Source organism: Amblyraja radiata, chromosome 5 (assembly GCF_010909765.2).
Source record: "Amblyraja radiata isolate CabotCenter1 chromosome 5, sAmbRad1.1.pri, whole genome shotgun sequence".
NCBI classification, from domain to species: Eukaryota; Metazoa; Chordata; class Chondrichthyes; order Rajiformes; family Rajidae; genus Amblyraja; species Amblyraja radiata.
This window is the reverse complement of record NC_045960.1, coordinates 75,167,743-75,193,401: the sequence shown is the minus strand read 5'-3', so window position 1 is coordinate 75,193,401 and position 25,659 is coordinate 75,167,743. Positions and strand designations below refer to the sequence as shown.

Genomic DNA, 25,659 nt, shown 5'->3' with positions numbered 1-25,659 from the left:
TGCCTTACAACGCCAGAGACCCGGGCTCGATCCTGACTACGGGTGCTTGTCAGTATGGAGTTTATACATTTTCCCCGTGACGTGCGTGACGCTCAGTTTTCTCTGAGATCTTTGGTTTCCTCCCACACTCCAATGAAGTACAACTTTGTAGGTTTAAGAAGCAACTGCAGATGCTGGAAAATCGAAGGTAGACAAAATTGCTGGAGAAACTCCAACATTTTAGTCTACCAGGTTTGTAGGTTAATTGGTTTGGTATAAATGTAAATTATCCCTAGTGTGTGTAGGATAGAATAAGTGCATGAAGATCGCTGGTCGATGCGGGCTCGGTGGGCCGATGGGCCTGTTTCCGCGCTACTCCTCAAAACTAATCTAAACTATGGTTCAATAGTTCTTTATAGTCACATGTACTGAGGTACGGTGGAATTGTTTTTTTGAATACAGTTCTGTAAAGTATTATTATACACAAGCCCAATCTTAGATTAAGTACAAAGTGTATAGAAATAGTCCACTGAGACAATACACAAGAATCATCAGGATTTGGCACCATTTGCAAAGTCCAAGTTGTTTTACGTGCAGCTGACATAATGGCCTGTTGTCGTGGTGACATTGCAGGGGCGGCCTGGCCAAGCAACAGAAGCCTTTGTCAAGAAGCAAAATTCCAGCTAAAGTTAGCAGCCTGGTGCATGTGCATCTTGTGGTTTTTCTCCACTCGAGGCCGATGTGCAGAACTTTGTTCTTCAAAGAAATATCCCCACAAATTATTTCTGCTTAAAGGATTTCTGTGTTTCGGCACATAACCTGCGAGATCCAAACCCTGCATCCTACCTGTGAGGTCTTGAAAAGTTGAACAGGTTCCCTGAAAGGAAGTGGAAAAGGAACTAGGAGTGATGAGAAACTGGAGTTTAACTAGATGTGTCTAATTTAGGATGTGCCCATGGACCATTACTCTCCAAAGCCTGTATTTAGATAACAGAAAATCTGCTCCTTTATGATGTTATGTAGCTAAATTGGCCAATCAAGATTTTCAGGGCTTTTAAAGCATGATTCTGATGTCTTTGTGTCAAAACTATACTCCTAAAATGTCTCCATACCTTGTGCTAATACCTTGGAAGCAGCATTTCTGTTTATCATTTAACATTCTGCAAGTTATTGTATGACAACTGTTTTCTTTAACTAGTTGGACGCTTCTGTATGGATCCCAGCTATGGAATATCTAAGGCTAATGAGGATGCAAGAATAAATTGCACAAATGGTATGACTGGACAGAAAATAAAAAGATGTTCTACAGATGGAAACTATGGAGAAGAGGAAGACTTCTGTGTTTCAAATGAAATCAATGAAATTCTGCAGGTACCAAATTTTATACATAATTTATTTCACCAGCATTACATAATAAATAATTAACATCAGTGCAGCAGGATTTTTACTTAGGCGACAACTTCTCAGGAACAGCTACCATTTAGCCAGTGCACAAAACAAAGTGCTGGAGGAACTTCGCAGGTCAGGCAGCATCTGTGGAGTTAAATGGACTGATGATGTTTCACGTTGGGACCCTTCTTCAGAAAAGTCATCTGTCTATGGACTCACAAAATTCCATCACAACATTGTTTTTTGCTCAAGGTTTCAGCAGGTGTTGCCATTTTGTTCATGTGACTTTACTAAAGGTGTACATACAAAGTGCTGATGGATCAGTTTTGAGCATCATGACTTAAAAAGAGTCTATTACCTGTGGAGAAATGGTATATTAATTTATTGGGTTGAAGCACGAACCAAAGATTAAATTACAAAGACAATTACAGAATGTACAATTGCATTTCCTGGACGTTAAACAGTTAAAAAGTGATTTGTTTGAAGTTTTCAAAATATGATTTTCTCTCAAATTTCTAAACTCCAGCAGGCCCATTTTACTCAGTCTCTGGCACACTGCATACACTGTTGTTCCTCTCATCTGAAAATCATATAGTGACCATTCCTGCAACTATTTTATGTGTCCTTATATTGTGTTTCTATTGTGTGTCTGCGGCCCCTTGACTCCTCTTCTTTGTGAATAGTTTATTTTTATTTACTTTAACTAATGGTCTCAAGATTTTGTATATCGTGACAAAATATTTTCTCACCTTCGGAGTGGGATGGGTTAAATAAGAATGCAAAGAACAGAATTAGGCCATTCGGCCCATTGAGTCTAATCCATTCAATCATGGCTGATTATTTTCCCCCTCAACCCCATTCTCCCGCCTCCTTGCAGTAAACTTTGATGCCCTTACTAATCAAGGAGCTATCAATCTCCGCCTTAAAAACATCCAGTTTCTTGGTGTCCACCGACGTCGGTGGCAATGAATTACAATTGAATAAATATTTGAAGGTAAAAAATTGCATAGCAACGGAGAAAGATGAAATGGGAAATTCTAGATTGCTGTAAAATGATCCAACACAAACTAATTAGGCAGAATGACCCTCTTCTATCCTGTAATGTTACTATCATTTTCTGAGTCATATCTTGTACATACAACTGCCAACTTTCACCTACTTAGCTGAGCAGAAGCCAGAGACTTACTAAATGCAGGTTTTCTGTCAATAATCCTCATGGACAGGGAGTCTAAACATCCTCAGAGTTTATAGTATTTGATTTAAGAAATTTATGTCGTAGTTCAGTGAGCCCAATACAATATATATCTCTGATTTCTGTAATTTGGAAAGGATGTAGAGAAGTTATAGCAAAGATCTATGAAATCATTTCCAGAGTAGCATCCAGCTTATCAATCTCCCACCATTTTGTATGACTTAATAAAATCATCTCTTAATTTTCTAATCTATAGTCGGTCTGTTTTACTCAATCTGACATCACAGGCCCATCTCCTCATCCCATGAATCATACCACTTAACACTGATGCCAAGGCAAGTACATCCTTCCATGGATACTAAAATTAAAACAGCAGACAGTAGATTGAGCTAATCAATCGAAGACTATTGAACTGTAACAAGTCTTCCTAATGCAAAACACAGTTTTGGAGGAATTCAACAGGCCAGGCAACATCTGTAGGAGGGAATGGACAATCTGAAAAAGAGTCCCAGCCCGTTGAGTTCTGCCAGCACTTTGCATCTTACTCAAGAATCCAGCATCTGCACCTCCGAAATGTCTTAATCTTTTCACTCCAGTCATTTGTAGCCCAGTATATTTTTGACTTCACCACTTGCCTGCAGTATTTTCCGCTCACTTTATGCATCTCATAAACCAATACAATGTCCCACTCTTACGTCATCTGCATGAGTTTATGAGCTGCAAGTATTGACACTACAATTAAATATGTTTTTTTTTACCAATGTACACCATAATATGATATTGTGTTCCTTCTGAATGTTCGTCCTTTGTACTCTAGATCACCAAGAACTCAACTGAATTAGCTAAGCAACTTCCCCAACTGGTTGGAAAGTTAGACAACATTTCAAAAAGCCAGAATAACACAACACCTGGTAACCTGCAAGCCTCACTTAATATCCTCCACGCCTTTTCAACAGTCTCAAATGTATCTCTGGAACTGGTTGTTGTGGAGGTAAGAATTAAGCATGATATAAATTAAGAGTTCAAATATCAAAGTGTGTTCAACATTTCTATTTATTACTGCTAAAAAAACTAACAATTGACAGGTGGCAACAAGTGCACAGTGTCCAAGATTTCCATACAAAGAATACATAAACCAACCTTATCTTTGTAAAAGATAACTGTGTCCAGCTGTATGTGTGGGAAGGAACTGCAGATGCTGGTTTAAGCCGAAGATAGACGCAAAATGCTGGAGTAACTCAGTGGGTCAGGCAGCATCTCTGGAGAGAAGAAATGGGTGACGTTTCGGGTTGAGACGTCGGGTCTGAAGAAGGGTCTCGACTCGAAACGTCACCCATTCCTTCTCTCCAGAGATGCTACCTGTCCTGTTGAGTTACTCCAGCATAACCGTGGAGTGCAGGAGTCCCCAGTGGCTGTGCCAAATGAAAACAACCTTTTGGGAGCTGTCGGGGCAGACGACACTTGCAGTCCGAGCGGCGGACATGTCGGCTCCAATCCTAGTGCTAAGACTCGACTGTGTTTCTATTGTCCGGGATGGCGGGACTGTCATATGCTGAGAGAATGGAGCAGCTGGGCTCGTACACTCTGGAGTTTAGAAGGATGAGAGGATATCTCATTGAAACATATAAGATTGTTAAGGGTTTGGACACGCTAGAGGCAGGAAACATGTTCCCGATATTGGGGGAGTCCAGAACCAGGGGCCACAGTTTAAGAATAAGGAGTAAGCCATTTAGAACGGAGACGAGGAATGACTTTTTCTCACAGAGAGTGGTGAGTCTGTGGAATTCTCTGCCTCAGAGGGCAGTGGAGGTGGGTTCTCTGGATGTTTTCAAGAGAGAGCTAGATAGGGCTCTTAAAAATAGCAGTCAGGGGATATGGGGAGAAGGCAGGAACAGGGTACTGATTGGGGATGATCAGCCATGATCACATTAAATGGCGGTGCTGGCTCGAAGGGCTGAATGGCCTACTCCTGCACCTATTGTCTATTGTCTATTGACTGGCGTGATTGACAGGACTTCTAGGGTGGTTATCTCCGGATTGCTTCCAGTACCTCATGCTGGTGAGGGCAGGAATAGGGAGATAGGGGATCTGAATGTGTGGCTGGGGGGCTGGTGCAGGGAGCAAGGATTAAGATTTATAGACCACTGGGATCTCTTCTGGAATAGGGATGACCTGTACAAAAGGGACGGGTTGCACCTTAACTGGAGGGGGACCAACGTTCTGCAGGCAGGTTTGCTAGTGCTACACATGTGGGTTTAAACTAAATAGTGGGGGGAGGGGTTGACAAATTGGGATTATAAATATGGAGTGAATACCGAAGTTAAAGTGTTGTATATGAATGAAGGAAGTATAAGAAATAAAGTGGATGAGCTTGAGGCTCAGTTAGAAATTGGCAAGTTTGATGTTGTGGGAATTACAGAGACATGGCTGCAAGAGGGCCATGGCTGGAAATTGAATATTCAAGGGTATGTGTCCTATAGAAAAGACAGACAGGTGGGAAGAGGGGGTGGGTTAGCTTTGTTGGTGAGGAATGAAATTCAGTCCATTGTGAGGGGTGACATAGAATCAGGAGATTTAGTATGGATAGAACTGAGGAATTGTAAGGGTTAAAAGACCCTAATGTGAGTTATCTACAGGCCCCCGAACAGTAGCCTGGATATAGGGTGCAAGTTGAATCAAGAGTTAAAATTGGCATGTCGCATGTCGTAATTGTCACAGTCTGCCCTCTTCTCATTCTCATCCACTTCACCTCCCAGTACTTTTCCACCGGTCCCTCCTTCTCCTCACCTGCCTGCCACTCCCCTCTCATTAGCCCAACTCTCCTCACCTGTTGCACTCAGTTGCCTCTGATCACCAATTAACCCGGTATATAGACTCTCCTCACCGTTCACACAATGCCAGATTGTTCTCAGCATTCATGCAAGACTCTCCAGCGATTTCCCGACTGCCTACATGGATTCGAACCTGCCTGCCCCTCTTCGGAACCCTCGCTCAATCCTGAGCCTCTGTGTGAGTACGGTGTACCCATTCCTGTGTTACTACTCTGTTACAGTATTGTAATAAAGTTCATTACCAACTAGACCTGCCTGATTCTGTGCTGCTATTGGGTCCAAGCTATACCCGTTACAGTAATGCTACGGTTGTTATAGAACATAGAACATAGAAATTAGGTGCAGGAGTAGGCCCTTCGAGCCTGCACCGCCATTCAATATGATCATGGCTGATCATCCAACTCAGTATCCCTTACCTGCCTTCTCTCCATACCCCCTGATCCCCTTACCCACAAGGGCCACATCTAACTCCCTCATAAATATAGCCAATGAACTGGCCTCGACTACCCTCTGTGGCAGAGAGTTCCAGAGATTCACCACTCTCTGTGTGAAAAAAGTTCTTCTCATCTCGATAGATTATGGAGGTTTTGGAGGATTTCAACATGCAGGTAGACTGGGAAAATCAGGTTGGTATTGGACCCCAAGAAAGAGAGTTTGTGGAGTGCCTCCATGGTGGATTCTTAGAGCAGCTTGAACCGGAGCCTACCAGGGAGAAAGCAATTCTGGATATAGTGTTGTGCAGTCTTAAATGACCTCTGTCCTAAATGACCACCCCTTTATTCTAAGACTGTGGCCCCTGGCTCTGGACTCGCCCAACATTGGGAACATTTTTCCTGCATCTAGCTTGTCCAGTCCTTTTATGATTTTATATGTGTCTATGCAACACACCTCTATTGACAAACAGCAAAACTGTTATTTAGAACACGTAAAATCTATTAAAATGGAAATAAAAAAGAACTTAATATAGGTTTTTAATTTTAAAAAAATTTAAATTTAAATTTTAACAGCAACTAGACTAAGTGGGACCCGTTGGGTCCCATGTTAGAAAATAGGTGCAGGTGGAGGCCATTCGGCCCTTCGAGCCAGCACTGCCATTCATTGCGATCATGGCTGATCGTCCCCAATCAATAACCCGTGCCTGCCTTCTCCCCATATCCCTTGATTCCACTAGCCCCTAGAGGTCTATCTAACTCTCTCTTAAATCCATCCAGTGATTTGGCCTCCACTGCCCTCTGTGGCAGTGAATTCCACAAATTCACAACTCTCTGGGTGAAAATGTTTTTTTCTCCCCTCAGTCTTAAATGGCCTCCCCTTTATTCTAAAACTGTGGCCCCTGGTTCTGGACTCGCCCAACTTGGGAAAAATTTTTCTGCATCTAGCTTGTCCAGTCCTTTTATAATTTTATCTGTTTCTATAAGAACCCCCTCATCCTTCTAAACTCCAATGAATACAAGCCTAGTCTTTTCAATTTTTCCTCATATGACAGTCTCGCCATCCCAGGGATCAATCTTGTGAACCTACGCTGCACTTCCTCAATCACAAGGATGTCCTTCCTCAAATTAGGAGACCAAAACTGTACACAATACTCCAGATGTGGTCTCACCAGAGCCCTATACAACTGCAGAAGAACCTCTTTACTCCTATATTGAAATCCTCTTGTTATGAAGGCCAATATTCCATTAGCTTTCTTCACTGCCTGCTGTACATGCAAGCCAACTTTCAGTGACCGGTGTGCAAGAAAGCTCAGGTCTCGCTGCACCCCCCCCCCCCCCGCCCACCCCCACCAAAGTGGATAACCTCACATTTAACTATATTATACTGCATTTGCCTCGCATCTGCCCACTCACTCAACCTGTCCACTCACTCAACCTGTCCACTCACTCAACCTGTCCTGGTCACCCTGCAACCTCCTAACATCCTCTTCACAGTTCACACTGCCACCCAGCTCTGTGTCATCCGCAAACTTGCTAGTGTTGCTCCTAATTCCCTCTTCCAAATCATTAATATATGTGGTAAATAGTTGCCGCCCCAACACCGAGCCTCGTGGCACTCCACTCGCCACTGTCTGCCATTCTGAAAAGGACCCGCTCCTACTCTTTGCTTCCGGTCTGCCAACCAATTTTCTATCCATGCCAACACCCTACCCCCAATACCATGTGCTCTAATTTTAGTCACCAGTCTCCCGTGCGGGACCTTGTCAAAGGCTTTCTGAAAGTCTAGATACACTACATCCACTGGCACCCCTTCATCCATTTTACTTGTCACATCCTCAAAACATTCCAGAAGATTAGTCAAGCATGATTTCCCTTTCATAAATCCATGTTGACTTGGACTCATCCTTTTACTGCTATCCAAATGCCCCATTGTTACCTCTTTAATAATTGACTCGAGCAACTTTCCCACCACCAAAGTCAGGCTAACTGGTCTGTAATTCCCCGTTTTCTCTCTCGCTCCTTTCTTCAAAAGTGTGATAACATTACCTATCCTCCAATCCACAGGAACTGATCCTGAATCTATTGAACATTGGAAAATGATCACCAATGCGTCCACTATTTCCAGAGTCCCCTTCCTGAGGACCCTGGGATGCAGACCATCATGCCCAGGGGATTTCTCACCCTTCAGTCCCATTAGCCTACCCAATGCTATTTCTCGCCTAATGAAAATTTATTTCAGTTCCTCTACCCCTAGATCCTCTGTCGTCCAGTACTTCTGGGAGATTGTTTGTGTCTTCCTTAGTGAAGACAGATCCGAAGTACCTATCGGTGGGTAGGGTGTGTGAGTAGGGTGAGTGGGCAGATGTGAGGTTATCCACTTTGGAGGCTAAACAGGAAGTGAGATTATTATCTGAATGGTGTCAAGTTGGGAAAAGGGGAAGTACAACGAGATCTGGGGGTCTTTGTTCATCAGTCACTGAAAGTAAGCATGCAGGTACAGCAGGCAATGAAGAAAGCAAATTGCATGTTGGCCATAACAAGAGGAGTTGAGTGAGTATAGGAGCAAAGAGGTAATTCTGCAGTCATATAGGGCCTTAGTGAGACCACACCTGGAATATTGTGTCCAGTTTTGGTCTCCAAATTTGAGGAAGTACATTCTTGCTATTGAGGGAGTGCAGCGGAGGTTCACGAGTTTAATTCCTGGGATGACAGGACTGTCATATGTTGATAGAATGGAGCGGCTGGGCTTGTTTATTCTGGAATTTAGAAGGATGAGAGGGCATCTTATTGAAACATATAAGGTTATTAAGGGTTTGGACATGTTAGAGGCAGGAAACATGTTCCCGATGTTAGGGAAGTCCAGAACTAGGGGCCACAGTTTAAGAATAAGGGGTAAGCCATTTAGAACGGAGATGAGGAAAATCTTTTTCACACAGAGGGTTGTGAATCTGTGGAATTCTCTGCCTCAGAGGGTGGTGGATGTCAATTCTCTGAATACTTTCAAGAGAGAGTTGGATAGAGCTCTTAAAGATAGCGGTCAGGGGATATGGGGAGAAGGCAGGAACGGGGTACTGATTGGGGATGATCAGCCATGATCATATTGAATGGTGGCGCTGGCTCGAAGTGCCGGATGGCCTACTCCTGCACCTATTGTCTATGTAGGAGGCAGATAGTTTCAAAGATATTAGCTTCAGGGTTGTGGTCACACCTAAGGTTCAGTCAGGTAGGTGGGAACTGCCAGAGTAAGCAGGCAGGTGGTGCAGGAGTTTCCTGTGGCTGTACCCCTCACAAACAAGTATATCAGTTAGGATACTGTTGCAGGGTGATAGTCTCTCATGGGAAAATAGCAGCAGCAGCCAGATCAGGGTCACCATGATTTGCTCTGCTATAAAGCAGGTCAGGACAAAATCTAGACGAGCCATAAGGGACTCTTTAGTTAGGGGTGCAAACAAGTTCTTCTGTGACCATGAGCAAGGCTCCAAGATGTACAAGGATATTGCCAGGTGTCGAAGACTTGAGCTAAAGAGAAAGGTTGGACAGGCTAAGACTCAATTTCTCTCGTTATCTAGGGTTTCCTGCATGTACCTTCTTTGCCTTTCACTCTAACAGCAACATGCACACCTTGAATTCTCGCATCACAACTTTGAAAGTAACTCTCTTTCCGGATGTCTTTTTGCTTGCAAACAACCTACTCCAATCAACTTTTTACTAGTTCTGGTCTAATGCCATCAAAGTCGCCTTGTCTCAATTTAGAACTTTAACTGGTGAACTAAATTTGTCCTTATCCATAACTACTTTCAAGCTGATAGAACAGTGGTTGCTGGTGCCAAAAGGCTTGATCATGGACACTTCAGTCACTTGCCCTTCCCAATTTCATAAGAGTAGTTCAAGCTCTCCCCTCTCCTTTGTAGGGCCCTCTACATTTTGCCTGAGGAAGGCTTCCTAAACACATCTGACAAATTCCACCCTATCTAAGCTCTTGAATCATTCAGCCAACAAAGTGATTGTGAGCTGTTTTGTTAATTGTCTTTCTCAACATGTTTCTAGTTTGTTCCAATTAGAATATGGTCCGATGATTCACCTCTTCAAACTTTGTCTTATATTTCCAGGGTTTCCTTTCCATAGTGGATTCGCTGGTCGATGTAAGGGTAGAGTCTGCCTGGACCTCAGTGAAGATTGAAAACAAAACATCCAGCTCTCAATTATTAAAGTCAGTGGAAGACTTTACCAGATTATTAAATCCACCTAATCAAACTTTCAACATCATTAAACCAAATATTCAACTAAAGGGGATGAAGGTTGAGCCTGGCAAAGATTATCAAGTAGATTTCAGTAATAGGATAAATAATAGATCAGTAACAAATAGTGTTTCCATTCATCAGACCGAGTTGGCGGCATTGACCAACGGCAGTCTTATTATGAGCATTGCATTTCTAACAGTGAATGATATCCTCAACCCACCACCTACAAGTAATTACAAATTGAATGGTCTTGTTGTAGCAACAACAGCAAAACTCAAGTCAATTGACATTGCGATGCATTTCATGCCACTAGATTCCACACTTGCACCAGCAAGTGCACAATGTGTATTTTGGAATCTCAAGAATGGAAGTTGGGATAAAGAAGGGTGCAAACATGAAATAAATGGAAGCAACATTATATGCCGGTGTAACCATCTGACATCCTTTTCTCTATTGATGTTGCCGATAACAGACTTTGAGGTACCCCCATGGTTGTTGATGTTAAAGAATATTGTACTTGGCACAAGTCAGGTCAGTTTGATAATTGGCATTATTATAGAAGCAATTGTATGGAAGAACCTCACCAAAAATAATACCTCACTTGCCCGTCATCTTGCACTTCTGAATATTGTGCTCACTCTACTGATAATGAATACATTGTTCTTGATCTGCTATTTTCTGAAGCCAAAGGACATAAGTTGTAAAGCGGTCATTTTTTTAGCTCACTTCTTCTTGCTTGCCTTATTTTTTTGGATGTTCACGCTGGGCCTCCAAATTCTTTACCATTTAGTTTTTCTTCTCAGACATTACAGGAGATCAACAATGATGCTCATCTCATTCATATTGGGCTACATCTGTCCATTATTAATTGTTATTGGTGTGTTTGTGAAAGGCCTCTTCAAGGACCATTATTTTGAAAAGAAGATTTGCTCGATTAATTTGGTGGAAAGTGACTATTCATTTTGTTTTGTGTCACTGATCATCATTGGAATTAATTTCTTCATTACGTTCTTTGCCATCGTTAAGGTACGGTGCCCAGCAATTGGGGAGAAATTTAGGAGTCATCAAAGTGATAACAATCCAGTCAAACAGATTTTGAGATGCATTATCATTCTAACTCCGCTCCTGGGTCTCCACTTGTTCTTTGGATTAATATTTCTGATTGCAAGTACTGAATATAAATATATGTCGAAAGAAATCATCGTAACTATATTTGAAATTGTCGATGAGTTTCAGGTATGTATTATTTAATGCCGCTATACTTGTACATTTTTTAAATTGTAGTTGGTCAGATTTATGAAAAATACACTGAACATGCTGCTCAGACATGAAATATTACAAGGTAGGTTAATTGGCCGCTATACTTTACCCCCTATGTGAAAGTGAGTAGTAGCATCAGTGGGTTGATGAGAATGTTGGGGGAATAAATATTGGGATGGATGAATGTAGGATGGGTGTGAATGGGCAGACGTGATGGCTGTTTAGCATGTTATAATCCTATGCCTCAGTGTGGAATTATCAAATAAATAAGCAACGGCTAATTTTGCAATGTAGTTCAGGGAGCAAAGCTAGCACCTGCCGAAGATACTCACGCTGGGGCATGTGATATTGTTTACTCAGGAAAGCACTCCATAAAACGAATGCTCTGACCATTTGGGCTCTTGGTTAGATCTGAGATGACATTACTGATGGTTTGTTCAGTGAAGCACAAATGGGTGGAGCTGAGAAATAAAAAAAGAGGGTGATCACCTTGATGGAAGTGTACTTTAGGCCTTCAAATAGACAATGGAATTAAAGTAATTAATATGCCGAGCATTGTGGACAGTTGCAAGACTAAATATGTTGTCATAGTTTGGCATTTTAACTTTCCAAATATAGACTGGGACTGCAACAGTGTGAACATCATAGATGGGGTGTAATTTGCCAAATGTGTGCAGGAAAGTTTCCTTCGCCAATATGTAGAGGGGCCTAGAAGAGAGAGGGCAATGCTTGACATGCTCTTCGGAAACTGGGAAGGGCAAATGACAGAAGTGCTGGTGCGTGAGACTTTTACGATCAGTGACTACAGTTCTATTAGCTTTAAAATAGTCATGGATAAGGACAGGGCTGGTCCACAAGTTAAAATTCTGAATTGGGGTAAGGTAAACTTTGAAGGTATCAGACAGGAACTTTCAAAATTTGATTGGAGTAGGTTTTTTTGCTGGCAAAGATACATTCGGAAAGTGGAATGCTTTAAAAAGCTTGACAGTGAGCGTTCATAACATGTATATTCCTGTTAAAGTGAAAGATATGGCAGGTGGAAGGAAGGAAGCCGGGATGATGAGAGAAGTTAAAGCTCTCGTCTAGAAGAAGGAGGCATGAGCCAGGTATACGCACCTGGAATCAAGTGCATCCCTAGAGGGGACTGAAGAGCATACTCAATAAGTAAACCAGGAGGGTAAAAAGGGGACAAGAGATACCTCTGGCAGAAATGATTAAAGAGAATCAAATGAGATTTTATAAGTACATGAAGGGAAAGAGAATAGGGCCCGTCAGAAAGCAAAGTGGTCATCTAAGTGAGGGATCTCAGGAGATGAACAAGATGTTTAATGAGTATTTCTCCACTGTTTTTACTGTGGAGAAAGACATAAGACTGGGAATCTTAGGACACTCTGAGAAAGTGGCAGTGAACTAACTTCGTAAACCATTCTTTCAGGTGATAGTCACATTTCTTTCTGGCATTGAAGGAGCCCATGCAAGCTGGGAGGTACAATCAAAGTAGGCGAGATATGTAACTGCAGTCCATTTTGTACATTTTAAACATTGCAAACTGGTACATCAGTGCAGGAATATTTAGGGTAAATATCAAAGCTAAATCGAGCAAGGAATTTAGCATCATATGGTGTCATGTTTTCTGAGAGGTTTTGGACTTGCAATCACCCTGGCAAGCAGAAGGTCTTCGTACTCCTGACGTACCCTGTAGAATTTTTATTTTTTATTTATTTTTCATTTGATTTGATTTATTTATTTTTAAAAAAAAAGAAAAGAAATGAAAAACTATTTATTTTTTATGATACTTGACTGTAAGGAAAATTCATTTTGTTGTCTATAATATGAGATAATGACAATAAATTGAATACAATACAATACAATACAATACAAATTGGGAAGCAATTGGTATGGAAGGAAGTGAGTCACTTGCTACAGGATGCCCAGCCTCTGACCTGCTCCAGTAGCCATTGTAGACTTGACTAACTGAGGTCTGGGCAATAATGACACCAGGTTATTATTGATGCATTGATAATGTTGTTGAATATTAAAGATGCCCAGTCAGAGTTTTGTTGGAGATGTCAAAGTCTGGCAAGAGCTTTATTTACCTCCAGTCAAGACCTGCCTGAATGTTGTCTGAGCCTTGCTGCATGCTGGCATTCAACATCATTATTTTCTGAGAGATTGTACATGGGACGTTCACGTTTCTGATCTTATGATGGAAGGAATTCCATGAATGAAGCACCTTGCTTTGAATGAGTCAATGCTTTGTCCTGAGGAACTCCTTTCAGTGATGTATAGGGACAGCATGATTAATGTCCACCCAATCTCAATCCTTTGTCTACGACTATAAACTGGGGTGTAATTCCAACAACACACAAGAAGTTTGACAGGACATAGCACATCTTTGGCATATCATTGTCCAGCCAGATCATTCATTCCTCTGGCATATTGTGACTGAGGTGTGCACATTTAAAAGGTGAACTGCAGTTCCTTGCCTTTGTTACTCTAACTAGAGGCTCCACTACTTACAAGTATTTACCTCGGAAAACAACAGGTCATCCAGACTTGGAAAACAATCACAATTCCTTCATCACTGCTGAATCAAACTCTTCAAATTCCCTACCCAACAACCGTACAAGTACATTCACCAGAGCCATAGAAGTTTAAGAAGGTCATTCAGCAATACCATCATGATGTCCAGATCTAGAAAACTATTTCAACTAAAGAAACAGTACAATTATTTTAATGATGTGTGATAAATCACCAGTCTGTTTATTTGTTTGAGTTTATATTTATTTTTCTTGCCAGGGATTCTTTATTTTGATTTTTGGGATAATCATGGACAAAAAGGTAAACTACATTCATCATTTTATCCGGATTCATGTTTTTCACATCACCTTGACACTTCTGCTCTGCTCCGAAAGTGGTGGCGCTGTTAACAGCTGCGGCTCGCCTGCAGTCCGTCTGTCTTTACTTTTTTCTGTTGTTTTTTTTGTCTTGTTTTGGTTAAGTTTTAGTTTGTTGGGTTGTGTTAGAGGGGGTGAAACATGTTCTCTGTCTCTTCCTTCGGGGGAATGCGACTTTTTCGTGTCGTATCCCCCTTCTCTGCCTCCGTCTGCGCTGAGGCCTAATGGCGGAGCTGGCGGCCTCCAACCTGCGACCGACCCCGAGGCTCCGGAGGCAGAGCCAGCCAGGACTTACCAATGAGTGGCTGGCCATCTTCAGGGCTAAGGCAGCGGTGGCCCGACTTGTGGGTGCGGCTTTCTGGCTTTCGGCGGCAGCCTGGAGCTGATGCAGCGGGGCTCGGAGCTGAGACTGCGGGACCCGGAGCTGGGGCGGCGGCCCGGAGCGGAGACTGCGGGACCCGGAGCTGGGGCGGCTGCCCGGAGCTGATGCTGTGGCAGGCCGTCTCGTCTCAGAGACGGCGTTCCGGCTTTCAGTGGCGGCGACATCACCACGGAGGTCGGCTGGACTGGAGGGCGGCATCTTCGGCCTGGATCAATCACCTCAGCGCAGAGGGAGAACAAGGAGGGAAGAGACGGAGACTAAGACTTCGCCTCCATCACAGTGAGGATGTGCTTGGTGAACTCACTGTGGTGGATGTTTAATTTGTGTTTATTGTATGTTTTGTTATTATTGATTCTGTGTATGACTGCAGGCAACATAATTTCGTTGACAATGACAATAAAGGAATCTAATTCTAATTCTAATCGTTCTGTTAGGTACAAGAATGTTTAACACAACGGTTCTTACCACAAACTTATTCACAAAAGTCGGTAAGTTAATGTTTGATTTTCATCCATGTGTGTCTCTGCATCTTTTAAAATCAATTACATAAAACAGTGAAAGGAGCAGTTATTTTCCCGGCAGGTACTCAACTATGATGATAAATGTCCTAAATAAGAGGGAATTGGACAGGTACTTAAATGAAAGTAATTGGGGAGGAGGGAGGAGGAGGGAGGAGGGAGGAGGAGGGAGGAAGGAGGAGGAGGAAGGAGGATGCGGAGGCGGAGGAATTTAATTGTTAAAAGATTGTTTTGACTCTCTGTGCTTGGGAAAATTAGGGGCAACTTTCTTTCTGTTAAGTGGGCTTTCCATTGTATTTGCTGTATTTTTTGTTTAATGTAAGTAAATAAATAAATAAGTAAGTTTATTGGCCAAGTATTCACATACAAGGTCTTTGCCTTGGTACTCCACCCACAAGTAACCACATGACATACAATGACAGTTACGAATGACTCAGAGAACACTAAACATTAATAATTATAAAACATTAATGATAAAACACCATTGATCAAGCATGTGAACCACCAAAATACCAGATCAAAGGGCGGTTACAGATTTTTGGCTGTTGAGCAGATCAACTACTCATGGATAAAAACTGTTTTTATGTCTGGTTATGGCAGCTTTGACAGTCCGGAGTCAGCTTCCAGAGGGAAGTGATTCAAAGAGTTTGTGGCCAGGGTGAGAGGGGTCAGAGATGATCTTGCCCGCTCGCATCCTGGCCCTTGTAGTATACAGTTCATTAATGGAGGGAAGGTTGCAGCCAATAACCTTCTCAGCTGATCGGACGATTCGCTGCAGTCTCCAGGTGTCGTGCTTGGTGGCTGAGCCAAACCAGACCATGATGGAGAAGGTGAGAACAGACTCTACGATGGCAGTGTAGAATTGGACCATCATTGCCTGTGGCAGATTTTGCTTCCTCAGCTGTCGTAGGAAGTACATCCCCTCTTGTGCCTTTTTGACTGTGGAGTTAATGGTAGCCCCCCACTTAAGGTCCTTGGATATGATGGTTCCCAGGGACTTAAAAGACTCCACAGATGTGACTGCGGTGTTGTTGATGGTGAGTGGGGTGAGGGGAGGGGGAGCCCTCCTAAAGTCTACAATCAATTCCACTGCCTTAAGAGCATTGAGCTCCAGGTTGTTGCGATGGCACCAGTATACCAGCTGTGTCACTTCCTGTCTGTAGGCAGATTCCTCCCCATCCTGGATCAGTCCAATCAGGTTCGTGTCGTCCGCAAACTTGAGAAGCTTGTCAGAGGTGTCCGTGGTGGTGCAGTCATTGGTGTAGAGCGAGGAGAGGAGAGAGTACGCAGCCTTGCGGTCCTCCTATGCTGAGGATTTGCGGGTCAGAGATGTGCTTTCCCAGCCTCACATGCTGCTTCCTGTCTGTCATGACGTTGGGGATCCACCGACAGAGGGGTTCAGGCACAGTCAACTCGGAACGTTTGGAGTGTTGTAGCTCTGGCACAATGGTGTTGAATGCAGAGCTAAAATCAACAAACAGGATCCTCGCATAGGTCCCCTGGCGGCCTAGGTGCTGTAGGATGAAGTGCAGGCCCAGGTTGACTGCATCATCCACAGATCTATTGGCCCAATATGCAAACTGATATTTTTCAGCTTGGCCAGCACAAGCCTTTCAAGTGTCTTCGTGACTACAGAGGTCAATGCTACAGGCCTGTAGTCATTAAGACAAGTAATCCTTGCCTTTTGGGGTACAGGGACAATAGTGGAGACTTTGAAGCAGGCAGGGACAGTACATGTTTGCAGGGACTAGTTAAAAATGTCTGTATAGACATTTGTTTGGCACAGAGCTTGAGAGTAGAGGGGGAAACATTGTCAGGTCCTGCAAATTTCCAGCTTTGCTGTCTTCTGAAAAGCCTCTCCACCTTTATTTTTATTGTTGATTAAGTGATGTTGTTCAGCAAGGAGGGTGTGGGTAATTGGGTGTGAAGTGGTGATTGGAGGGGGGTGGGTGCAGATGGGCCCAGTCTTTGCAGACAGAGGTCAGGCGGTGAGTGGGTGTGAAGTGTTGGTTGGCATGGGAAATGGTCCAGTCTTTTCATACTGGAGTCTTGCCTTAAGTAGGTGTGAAGTGGTGAATGGGAAGGAGAGGGTGCAGGTAGTGGTCAAATTATGGATTGTAGAATCATTGTGGGACAGAAAGAAGTCATTTGGCCCATCATTCCGCCTGGGCAGCTTGCATCCTGATGGCATGAATGTTGACTTAGAAACATAGACATAGAAACATAGAAATTAGGTGCAGGAGTAGGCCATTCGGCCCTTCGAGCCTGCACCGCCATTCAATATGATCATGGCTGATCATCCAACTCAGTATCCCGTACCTGCCTTCTCTCCATACCCTCTGATCCCCTTAGCCACAAGGGCCACATCTAACTCCCTCTTAAATATAGCCAATGAACTGGCCTCGACTACCCTTTGTGGCAGGGAGTTCCAGAGATTCACCACTCTCTGTGTGAAAAAAGTTTTTCTCATCTCGGTTTTAAAGGCTTTCCCCCTTATCCTTAAGCTGTGACCCCTTGTCCTGGACTTCCCCAACATCGGGAGCAATCATCCTGCATCTAGCCTGTCCAACCCCTTAAGAATTTTGTAAGTTTCTATAAGATCCCCTCTCAATCTCCTAAATTCTAGAGAGTATAAACCAAGTCTATCCAGTCTTTCTTCATAAGACAGTCCTGACATCCCAGGAATCAGTCTGGTGAACCTTCTCTGCACTCCCTCTATGGCAATAATGTCCTTCCTCAGATTTGGAGACCAAAACTGTACGCAATACTCCAGGTGTGGTCTCACCAAGACCCTGTACAACTGCATTAGAACCTCCCTGCTCCTATACTCAAATCCTTTTGCTATGAAAGCTAACATACCATTCGCTTTCTTCACTGCCTGCTGCACCTGCATGCCCACTTTCAATGACTGGTGTACCATGACACCCAGGTCTCGCTGCATCTCCCCTTTTCCTAGTCGGCCACCATTTAGATAATAGTCTGCTTTCCTGTTTTTGCCACCAAAATGGATAACCTCACATTTATCCACATTATACTGCATCTGCCAAACATTTGCCCACTCACCCAGCCTATCCAAGTCACCTTGCAGTCTCCTAGCATCCTCCTCACAGCTAACACTGCCCCCCAGCTTAGTGTCATCCGCAAACTTGGAGATGTTGCCTTCAATTCCCTCATCCAGATCATTAATATATATTGTAAATAGCTGGGGTCCCAGCACTGAGCCTTGCGGTACCCCACTAGTCACTGCCTGCCATTGTGAAAAGGACCCGTTTACTCCTACTCTTTGCTTCCTGTTTGCCAGCCAGTTCTCTATCCACATCAATACTGAACCCCCAATGCCGTGTGCTTTAAGTTTGTAAACTAATCTCTTATGTGGGACCTTGTCGAAAGCCTTCTGGAAGTCCAGATACACCACTTCCACTGGTTCTCCCCTATCCACGCTACTAGTTACATCCTCGAAAAATTCTATAAGATTCGTCAGACATGATTTACCTTTTGTAAATCCATGCTGACTTTGTCCAATGATTTCACCACTTTCCAAATGTACTGCTATCCCATCTTTAATAACTGACTCTAGCAGTTTCCCCACTGCCGATGTTAGACTAACTGGTCTGTAATTCCCCGTTTTCTCTCTCCCTCCCTTCTTAAAAAGTGGGGTTACGTTTGCTACCCGCCAATCCTCAGGAACTACTCCAGAATCTAAAGAGTTTTGAAAGATTATTACTAATGCATCCACTATTTCTGGAGCTACTTCCTTAAGTACTCTGGGATGCAGCCTATCTGGCCCTGGGGATTTATCGGCCTTTAATCCATTTAATTTACCCAACACCACTTCCCGGCTAACCTGGATTTCACTCAATTCCTCCAACTCCTTTGACCCGCGGTCCCCTGCTATTTCCGGCAGATTATTTATGTCTTCCTTAGTGAAGACGGAACCAAAGTAGTTATTCAATTGGTCCGCCATATCCTTGTTCCCCATGATCAACTCACCTGTTTCTGACTGCAAGGGACCTACATTTATTTTAACTAATCTCTTTCTTTTCACATATCTATAAAAACTTTTGCAGTCAGTTTTTATGTTCCCTGCCAGTTTTCTTTCATAATCTATTTTTCCTTTCCTAATTAAGCCCTTTATCCTCCTCTGCTGGTCTCTGAATTTCTCCCAGTCCTCTGGTATGCTGCTTTTTCTGGCTAATTTGTACGCATCATCCTTCGCTTTGATACTATCCCTGATTTCCCTTGTTATCCACGGATGCACTACCTTCCCTGATTTATTCTTTTGCCAAACTGGGATGAACAGTTTTTGTAGTTCATCCATGCAGTCTTTAAATACCTTCCATTGCATATCCACCGTCAACCCTTTTAGAATTAATTGCCAGTCAATCTTGGCCAATTCACGTCTCATACCCTCAAAGTTACCTTTCTTTAAGTTCAGAACCATTGTTTCTGAATTAACAATGTCACTCTCCATCCTAATGAAGAACTCAACCATATTATGGTCACTCTTGCCCAAGGGGGCACGTACAACAAGACTGCTAACTAACCCTTCCTCATTACTTAATACCCAGTCTAAAATAGCCTGCTCTCTCGTTGGTTCCTCTACATGTTGATTTAGATAACTATCCCGCATACATTCCAAAAAATCCTCTTCCTCAGCACCCCTGCCAATTTGATTCACCCAATCTATATGTAGATTGAAGTCACCCATTATAACGGTTTTGCCTTTGTCGCACGCATTTCTAATTTCCTGTTTGATACCATCTCCAACTTCACTACTACTGTTAGGTGGCTTGTACACAACACCCACCAGCGTTTTCTGCCCCTTAGTGTTTCGCAGCTCTACCCATACCGATTCCACATCCTGCAAACTAATGTCCTTCCTTTCCATTGCGTTAATCTCCTCTCTAATCAGCAACGCTACCCCACCTCCTTTTCCTTTCTCTCTATCCCTCCTGAATATTGAATATCCCTGGATGTTCAGCTCCCAGCCTTGGTCACCCTGGAGCCATGTCTCCGTGATCCCAACTATATCATAGTCATTAATAGCTATCTGCACATTCAACTCATCCACCTTATTACGAATGCTCCTTGCATTGAGACACAAAGCCTTCAGGCTTGTTTTTACAACACTCTTACCCCTTATACAATTTTGTTGAAAAGTGGCCCTTTTTGATTTTTGCCCTGGATTTTCCGTCCTGCCACTTTTACTTTTCACCTTGCTACCTATTGCTTCTACCCTCATTTTACACCCCTCTGACTCTACGCTCACACATTTAAGAAACCCTTTCCCTTTAACTCCATCCTCCACTAGCCCATTCGACACCCCACCCCCCTTATTCAGTTTAAAACCACCCGTGTAGCAGTGGCAAACCTGCCTGCCAGAATGCTGGTCCCACACCTGTTAAGATGCAATCCGTCCCTTTTGTACAGTTCCCCCTTACCCCAAAACAGATCCCAGTGATCTAAGAATCTAAATCCCTGCCCCGTGCACCAGTTCCTCAGCCACACGTTCAGGTCCCGTATCTCCCTGTTCCTGCTCTCGCCAGCACGAGGAACTGGAAGCAAACCGGAGATAACAACCCTGGAGGTCCTGCTTTTCAGCGTTTTTCCCAGCTCTCTAAAGTCACGCTGCAGAATATTCATCCCCTTCTTTCCGACATCGTTTGTGCCGACATGCACTACCACTTCCGGATGTTCACCTTCGCCCTTGAGGATTTTCTGCACTCTGTCCGTGACATCCTGGATCCTGGCACCAGGAAGGCAGCACACCATTCTCGCATCCCGTCTGTTGCCGCAGAAACCCCTGTCCGTACCTCTCACAATGGAGTCTCCTACTACAATGGCGTTGCCTGCCTTAGGCCTTTTTGGTTTTGGCTCAACAGCCCTATTCGCATCACAAGCCAGTCCGCCGCCCAGTGTAAACACCTCTTCTGTCCCGACAGCTTCTAAGTGGGTGAACCTGTTCACAAGAGGTACAACCCCCGGGGACATTGGCATTCCATGCTTCCCTCCCGTTCTCACTGACTCCCACCTTCTCTCTTCCAGTACCTTAGGTGTAACAATCGTACTGTAGGACTTGTCGAGGAACGACTCCGTTTCTCGGACGAACCGGAGGTCATCCACTTGCTTCTCCAGTTCCCCAACACGGCCCTTCAGGAGCTCTACCTGGATGCACTTCTCGCATTTGTAGCAGCCAGAGGCACCAGCGGTGTCCTTGACCTCCCACATACTGCAAGCATCACACTGAATCAGCTTGCCTGACATCTCCTTCTTTCGTCTCTCCCTCTGCAGTGTTTTGCGTAGTCTCCTCTCCTCAGCCTCCTCTCCGAAGACTCTCGAGCCAAAGACTCACACTTTACTCACAGGGCACTTCCCTCACAAGACCGCTCACTCACTGCCGCTCCCTAAGAGCAGTCTTACTTAAATTGACTGATAAATTGCCTGATTTACCAATTTACAAACCAAATTCCTCAGTTTTCAGCTGTTTTCCCAGCACTGACTCACTTCTCTCCTCCCACTTGGGCTAGAGCCAATCAGTCGTATCTCTTGCTAATCTCCTCCTGCTGCTGCTGTTGTTGTTGCTCCCAAAGCTACAGCAGTTCTGAGTCTCCCAATTCTGTTAGCCCTTGCTGTCTCCTCCCCTTCCTTAACCCTCGAGCTGTCTCCTCCCATCCCCCCCGCCCTCAGGCTCCTCCTCCTCTCCTTTTTCCTTCCTTCTCCCCTCCCACCCCCCATCAGTCTGATGAAGGGTTTCGGCCCGAAACGTCGCCTATTTTCTTTGCTCCATAGATGCTGCTGCACCTGCTGAGTTTCTCCAGCAATTTTGTGTACCTTCGATCTTCCAGCATCTGCAGTTCCTTCTTGAACATTTGGCCCATCATATTTGGCCTACTAATGGCAGTACATTGGGGCAGTGGTAGAGCAGCTGCCTTATAGTGTCAGAGACCCGGGTTCGATCCTGACTATGGTTGCTGTCTGTAAGGAGTTTGTATGTTCTTCCTGTGATAACTTGGGTTTTCTCTGGGTGCTTCAGTTTCCTGCTACACTCAAAAGACCTTCAGGTTAGTAGGTTAATTCGCTTGGTAAAATTGTAAATTGTCCAGATCTAGAAAAACTATTTAAACTAAAGAAACAGTACAATTATTTTAATTCTGTGTGATAAATCACTACTCTATGTATTTGTTTGAGTTTATATTTCTTTTTTCTCGCCAGGGATTCTTTATTTTGATTTGGGGGATAATCATGGACAAAAAGGTAAATTATATTCATAATTTTATCCAAATTCATGTTTTTCACATCACCTTGACACCTTGTCTGTTGTTCTGTTAGGTATGAGAATGTCTAAAACAACAGTTCTGGACATTCTTCAGTCTGAAGAAGGGCCTCGACCCGAAATGTAACCCATTCCTTCTCTCCAGAGATCCTGCCTGTCCCGCTGAGTTACTCCAGCTTTTTGTGTCTATTTTTGGTTTAAACCAGCATCTGCAGTTACTTCCTATACATTTAGAGTGGAGAATACAGAATCTATCAAATATTTCAAGAGGAAGCAAAGAACAGTATTCTTCAGACCACAATGCCTGTGCCGAACATGATGCTAAGATCAAACCTGCCTGCACACATTCCATATCTCTCCTTTCCCTGCATATCCATCCAAAAGTCTTTTAAGGGCCACCATTGTATCTACCCCCACCACCACGCCTGACAGCACGTTCCAGGCACTCACCACCCTTTGTCTTCTTCTTGCGTATGGCGTGCACAGCTTAAAGTTGTACAGCAACTTGTTCTATTGGAGCTTATTTGATTGTGCACACTAGGTTGATTGCATTTGTCAAAACAGGGTGGACCATGGACCAGGGTGAAGGTTGCAATCTCCCACCCCAACCACACATCTCCTTTAAACTTTGCTCCACTCACTTTAATGCAATGCCCTGTAATATTTGATATTACACCCTGGAAAATCGGTTCTGACAACCTCTCTAAACTATGACAATGGGAAAATGGATAGACACTAAACAGAAAATAATTAGCTGGGCTATGGGGGGAGGGAAAAGAAAAAAGAGTATATGGAATTTATCTACTAAGGTGTTGTACTGACTCTATTTGTTGATCTGTACTGCAATAATTCTATAATCCTAAATCTACTGCTCTTATTTGATTGTTCAAATGGGAACTGCAGATGCTGGAAGATCGAAGGTACACAAAATTGCTGGAGAAACTCAGCGGGTGCAGCAGCATCTATGGAGCGAAGGAAATAGGCAACGTTTCGGGCCGAAACCCTTCTTCAGACTGGTTGATTTGCTGGTTTCCATTGGGAACTTCTGTTGTAAGAAATGCCACTGAATAGCAAAGAAGGACACAGATTGGTTGATTTTGAATCATTCTAGATATTTTTAAAGGTTTAAAAAAAATCGAGAAATAGGCACTATCCCTGCATTATGGAGTTCCTCATAAACAGTCTGCATTGAGATCATCTGCGCAGGCATCACAAAAAAAAGATTGTGTTTTTTTTCCTTTCACATGAGTTCCACGATAGTGATGTGCGAAGTCCCTGAGGCCAAATTTCATTGACCTGCAACTGATGTAACATGGCAAATTCATATATTGTAAAGAGGGAGATAAATTGTTCCAGTTGCTGAGTGTTAAATTTTCATCTCTTTTGTTTTAGTCTGCAGCGACCAGTTCAACTTCACAATCAAATTCACATTCTTAATGAACCTCTGGATATCAAAAGTTTTGAGATAAAAGGTGAGTGTGATGATATCGTGTGTGTGAAGAAGGAGTTGAGGCACTTTGATGAAGCCAGATAACTTTTAATAAGCCAGAGATACACAGCTGTGAAGTTTAGCGGGCATTTAACATTACCGGTCGGTTTTCCTTGGTTCTGAAATCTCATGCTTATGTTTTTTTACCCCAATGAGCCAATGAAAATGCCCAGTCAGCAAAGGAGATGAACTAAAGCTACTTACGGCTGCCTCAACTACTTACAACGACATGGCGACCCCACTACCACTGCACCTATGACTACAAAAGTATCGATTGTCTCCATGAAGACCAATGTTTGGTCGCAGAAAATTATTCAACATGTTCCCAGAATGCGGGAACTCCTCTCAGCCTTGAACGAGACTCACCAGAGACCACCAGCGAACATGTGGAGACCATGTGGCGAGCACAGAGTCTCCTGCACTCGCCTAAAAAGTCGCTAAAGTGGGACAGATCCTTTAGACTAGTTATTCAGCCATCAACCTAATCACATTGTCAGAGACACCACCACCACATTAATGTCAATCAGTGTTCCCTCTGGTGCTTCCTCGAGCATAAAGAGTAAAGGGGTAGCTCACGCGCTTTGGTTTAAAAGGCCGGATATGTTGTGATGCAAGTTTACTGTAGCGATCAGACTTCTGTGCAATCTTAGGCACAAGTGATGGTTGCTTAATGCTCTGAAACGTCAAGGGCCATCTGGCTCAAGGTGGTTCAGAACTGTGTGTGCTGTTCAAAGCAGGAACAAACTCAAACCCCACATAAACCTCAAGGATTTTTATAGCTACTTTTTTCTGAAAAGAAAATTAGTTATTTGTTAAGAGATAAAGAGTTTATAAATCAAATACAAAATTAATAATAACGTACAAGAATATTTAATTGCTAACATTCACCATATGTAAATGTACAAATCACACCTGCCTGAGCACAATGGAGGAATTAATATGAAGGAACTGCAGAAGCTGGTTTACACCAAAGATAGATACAAAATGCTGGAGGAACTCAACAGGCAGCATCTCTGGAGATAGGGAACAGGTGATGTTTCAGGTCGAGACGGGTGTGAAGAAGGGCTTTGGGTCTGAAGAAGGGTCTCAACCTGAAACATCACCTAATTATTTGAGATAATTAAATCTTTGTAAAATACAACCGAACATATTGGGTAATATGGCCAGGTCATGTACACTTCAAGTCTTTTATCTCTTGTCTTAAAGTTCTACTTGTTAGGTATCAACAAGATAAACACATAAGAAGATAGGTGAGGAGGATGTTTAGTGTGATATCCAGTCAAATGCCATAACTGATGGTGCTCAATCAAAGCATCAGATGCATGAAATCAGAACTAAAACAGAATAAACTCAATGGGTCAAGCATTACTGATACTAAAATTAGTTGATAATTTTTCATCAAAAATTAGTTGTTAATTTTTCATCAAAATAACAAAAAAGGGCTACTAGAAAAGACCCATGGGAGAAAGTGAATCAATGTAATTGTGTAGAGTCTGTGGGCTTGCAGAGATAGTTCACAACATTTCATTCCTTCCTGGTTCATGCAAGTATTCCATCCCCTTCTCTCAATTCCTACTTCACTATTTCTTCTTCTTAGGCCCCATGGGTGTCTCCAAGGTGCTATTCCCTGTATGGAGGACACCCGTGTGTGACTTTATTTAACATGGGGAGACTGGTGCACAGACAGCCACCCCACGGTCCCTGAAAGATCTGGGTCAGGATTCCAAGACGACCAAAGACCCTTTTCTGCTGCAGCCTTCATCCCCCTTCCCAG

General features: G+C 43.3%; 1 protein-coding gene across 1 annotated transcript; it reads left to right on the top strand.

Moving 5' to 3' along the window:
• Positions 1–584: 584 nt before the first annotated feature.
• Positions 585–23,930, top strand: LOC116973763 (adhesion G-protein coupled receptor F1-like). The gene is made up of 7 exons (XM_033022072.1): positions 585–720; positions 1,178–1,350; positions 3,378–3,551; positions 9,935–11,302; positions 14,126–14,167; positions 22,336–22,377; positions 23,796–23,930. Exons 1-7 carry the CDS (start codon positions 585–587, stop codon positions 23,928–23,930), a joined length of 2,070 nt encoding a protein of 689 aa, XP_032877963.1.
• The last annotated feature ends 1,729 nt before the right edge of the window (positions 23,931–25,659 follow it).